Raw genomic sequence first — 4,281 nt, 5'->3', positions numbered from 1 at the left:
GAACTTCACTTTGAGATCTACTCTCCTCGTAATCCGTTGATGAGTCTTCCCTCTGTTTCGAGTACAGTACCGTAGAAGTCGAATTTGCTTTCCGTCTTTGCGGATAGGAATTATTCTGCGCACAGGCATATGTGGATTCCTTTGCTGACGGGATACATACTGAGACCCAACAAGTACCTTCACCCGTGACCTCCACAGTAAAGTCAAAATCGCTTCTTTACTGTGTTCTTAGTTCAGACGAGTTCGAAAAACACCAACAAAAGCGAGAACGAAATTTTTGAAACCAGCACCAAATTGATCGAACCACGCCCGCTCGCGTCTGCAGAGGTCACTTTGGGCACAATATCATCCTCGGCATTGATCCTGCATCCAAAGGGCCTGCTCGTGGCCGCGAGCGGGCTCTGACCACGAAAAATTCGAGAGCAAGCCACAAAGCACGACGTGTCAAGGGACAACACCATCGCCACCTCCGCTAGTGGGTCACGGGTTATCACGAAAGGAACAACGACCGCGCCCAAACACATCAACACTACAGCCACCGATAGGCTACGGGTCGCCTATCACCCCCGACAAAGTTTGCAACGTCTCGCGACAGCAACGACGACGAGCCCGACAGAAAGGTATCACCTCCTGCACAGAGCAAGCACCAGACATCAGGTATGCTACAATCGGTGCCGTAAAATACTACAGATTACAGACAGCTTGGTCGCCTGTCGCCCCCTCCCCCCTTTGCGAAGAAGGAGTGTCGTCCCTTCAACGCACGACAATGTCTGCGGAATCTGTGCACGAGCTCTCCTACTCAGTGATCGGACGAATCGACGCGATTGAAGCATTGTGTTTCGCGGATCGAGACCGACCCTCGGCGGCGGACGGCGGTGGTGGTCTCAAGATGGAAACATGGAGCCACATAGGAACCCGGCAGGAAGCAGCAAAAAGATGTATAGTTCGACTGAGATACAGCACATGTGAGTCTGAGGGGATGCGGACAAGAGAAACAAGCGAAGCCGAGCGCTGGGGGGAGACTGTAGGTACGCTGAATCAGACATGGTGGTAAGCACCAACGGAGCCGAAGTAGAAAGATGCGAAAGAGGGAATCCAGAGCCGGGGAAAACGATGGTCGGCAAAATGCAGTAGAAAGGGACTCTTCAAGAGAGAGAATCAACATAGAGGATAGACAGTGTAGCGAGGAATTTGGAGACAGCTGGCCTTGATTCAACAGCAGGACGAAGTGGGGCGTCGCGACTTGTCGTGGACGCGTCGGCTGTTGGCCAAACCTTGCTTTCCGGGCATAGCTGCGGATATGAGCGGCCAAAACCGAGTAGGAATCAATCAATCAATCAATTCTTAGTTCAGACCCATGTTGCGTACTGTAGAAACGGCACTTGCCATCGCCGTTTGTGGACGTCAGCTAATGCATTATGGGTCTAATCCACGAACACAGTGTAAAAGCAAGTTCCGTCCCCGGCTATGGAGGTAATCAAGAAGGTACCGCCAGGACCTTGTCATGTGCCCTGTCAGCAATCGGATCTACAAACATCTTTGCACAGAAGATTTCCTGTCTACGGACAAGAAACCGGTTTGGATTCCTATTGTACCCTGCTCTTTTCAAACCCTATCAGGAGTCGCAATCGGCGGGTGCTTCTTAGTCCAGGCAAGGTCGCAGCAGATCTCTAGGCCTCGGCACTACGTCGTCCTGACAAGCATGGGCACAATCGCGTTGCCGGATAGGTCTTTCCTCTATTTCTAATCCGACAAACAAGTCAGCTTGCGAAAGACCCAGATCTGGATCTTGTAGACAGGGCACTGGCTCAGGTAGTAACATCATGGTTGCGTGGCTGGGAGGCAGGTCGGTCAGAAACCAGAACTGATACCCCTGCTGCTGAGAAGGACTGAAAGTGGATGCGGAGGCTGTTCAAGTGACGATTCGTGAATATGAAATTCAATCTAGTCCGTAGGCCGGATCGTCAGTCAAGCAGGCGGTGTGTGGCTAGAAAGTCTGGCCAGAACTGACGTCCCATAAGGACCACAACGGATGTGGAAGACGGGAGCCCAGCCATCAAGTGAGATCTTGCCGAGATAGGGGCGTTATTTTACTACTTGCCAAAAGCGACCTGCAAAAATGAAGAGACAGCAGCTTCCTAGCCCAACTCCAGGATTTCGAACTCTGGGTAGGGGGGTCAGAGTTGGAAACGGATTTCACGAGAGCAAGGCATTTCGGAACAAAACCACTCCTGATCACGTTGTTGAGAATGCATACCTCCGGCTCCCAAGCGTCGATACGGGTTGTTTGAAAGAGCCCGGCGCGAATCCCGCGCAAGCGATGTGATGGTGCGTGCAATTGTGTAATAGCCTGCTGGAGGTGCGGGTAGCAGAAAGCCAGGTGAGTCCCCAAGTATGTATGTAACAATTTCCGGGCACTGATACTATACGAGGTATGGTGAAAACTTCTTTGGGCTCCGTCGGTATTGTGGGGACTAAGCGTTCAAAGCCGACGTGAACACCACTTGTGCGCTTGATGTCCTCGTCCACCCAAAGCGGAACCAGTAGAATCTTGTCAGATAGTTTGTAATCCTGAAGCTGTCTTCAGCTTATGCCCAGAAAAGCCAGAGACCACTCGCGAAAAACGGTACTGTCCACATAGAGGATGAACGAGATGCCTTTTTCATAACCAAAAGAAGCACCGTAGCGCCTGAATAGCAGAACTCAAGACCTTTCTTGAACGAGATGGTCAACTCTGGATCTGCAACGTATGTATGAGATGCTTCTGGCGTAAAGCGCCGTCCCATGGGACGAAGTCCGAAATCTTGTGTTGGATATGAGGTCGGCAAGCCTACAGCAACAGCGTGACTGCCTCGTGTTCTTGCTATGCCGTGCTTTCGTCGCAGATCACATCGTGTCGCTCAGTACGGCAGACGCCACTCGCTATGAAGTCTATTCATGCAGAGTCGATATCCCTAGACGTGGCGTGGCACGTCTTCAATCACAGCGAGCTCCATGACCAGTCCGTATTCGCACAATGCTCGCGCACTTGGCATTCGTTCTTCAACCCCAAGCTTTACCGAAATGATGTAAAAACGGGAAAGTACTCTGCCGTTTTCAACACCATTGCCAACTGTAGAGATACACGGGTGGCCCTCGCCACGCTCCGGCATACCTTCCAAGCCGGCGCTGACTACAACAGACCGGCCACCATGTATATGACCGAGAGCCATCGATATAGCCCTTTCCTCGTTACGGCCCTGTATCTGGCCGCTTCCAAAGGCTATGCTGACATTGTGTCGTTTCTCCTTGATCACGGTGCCGATATCGATGGTGTTCCGGACTGCCGGCTACGTACTCCTGTCTTTCTATCTCTTCTCAGCGGAGACGCCCAAACGTCCATGATTCTCCTTCGGCGCGGCGCACGGCTTGAGTCTTCTGAGTTTGGAATTAACGCCCTCCACCAAGCCGCCGCCGCCGGGCTCACCGAAGTAATCACGTACCTTGTCGACGAGAAAGGGATGGAAGTGAACGAGGCCGACAACAACGGGGACACGCCACTGATTCACTCCCTGTTGTCTCCATCGCCAGAAACGGTCATAGGCCAGCTGGCGCAGTTCGGCGTCGACGTGAACCAGCCCACGACGATCGACACATGGCGCATGACGGCCCTCAGCATGGCGTGCGAGGACGGCATGTTCTCCGCCGCCCTGGCACTGTTGAAGGCCGGAGCGGACGCCACGGGCGAGCTGGACGGATTGGTCGAGGGGGCCGACCCAGCGCTCCGTATATTCGATCAAAAGCCGCTCGAGCTAGCGCTCCTGGCCCGGGTCAAAGAAACGGATGGCAGGACGGCATCGGCGAAGCAACGACTCATCGAACTCCTCCTCACGTCAGGCGCTGACCCAAACCAGGCGGTTTGCATATCGGCACGCTGCAACTGGACAGGGCCCCTCTTGCTGAAGCTGACTCGAGAGCGGCGCCGTTGGGAAGCCGAGATGCTGCTTTCTTCGGGCTATGTAGACATTGACAGGCGCGACTCGCATGGTGCGACGAGTCTCGATTGGGCACTTTCGACATGTCACGGCAACCCCGTGATGGCGTCGATCTTGCTGCGACGTGGTGCCAAGATGGACGATGCCGTGTTGTGCGACATCATCAGCAAGCTGGCGCGGCTTGCGGACGCACAAGACCACTGGAGTGTGATCAACCTGTTGACGCGAGAGCCTAAGCTGTTGAAGATATTCCATGTGCTGTATTCGCACTGTTTTTGGGCAGCGTCCCGGGGCGGCGACGCTGCCG

At 53.7% G+C, this 4,281-nt stretch overlaps 2 protein-coding genes across 2 annotated transcripts; one reads left to right on the top strand and one right to left on the bottom strand.

Annotated features, from left to right (window-relative positions):
• Positions 1-233: 233 nt before the first annotated feature.
• Positions 234-524, bottom strand: CABS01_16898 (uncharacterized protein; the record flags this gene model as incomplete). Its single annotated transcript, XM_060550227.1, has 1 exon — positions 234-524. One exon carries the CDS (start codon positions 522-524, stop codon positions 234-236), a length of 291 nt encoding a protein of 96 aa, XP_060401828.1.
• A 2,200-nt stretch (positions 525-2,724) lies between these two features.
• Positions 2,725-4,281, top strand: CABS01_16897 (uncharacterized protein; the record flags this gene model as incomplete). Its single annotated transcript, XM_060550226.1, has 2 exons — positions 2,725-2,747; positions 2,837-4,281. Coding segments are annotated over 2 exons (1,468 nt in total), but the record flags the coding sequence as incomplete, so codon positions are not given.

The sequence above is a fragment of the Colletotrichum abscissum genome, assembly GCF_030869225.1.
Source record: "Colletotrichum abscissum strain IMI 504890 chromosome Unknown Scaffold_195.1, whole genome shotgun sequence".
Taxonomy (NCBI): domain Eukaryota; kingdom Fungi; phylum Ascomycota; class Sordariomycetes; order Glomerellales; family Glomerellaceae; genus Colletotrichum; species Colletotrichum abscissum.
Note: the sequence above shows the minus strand (reverse complement) of the source record. Positions and strands in the feature narration are given on the sequence as shown.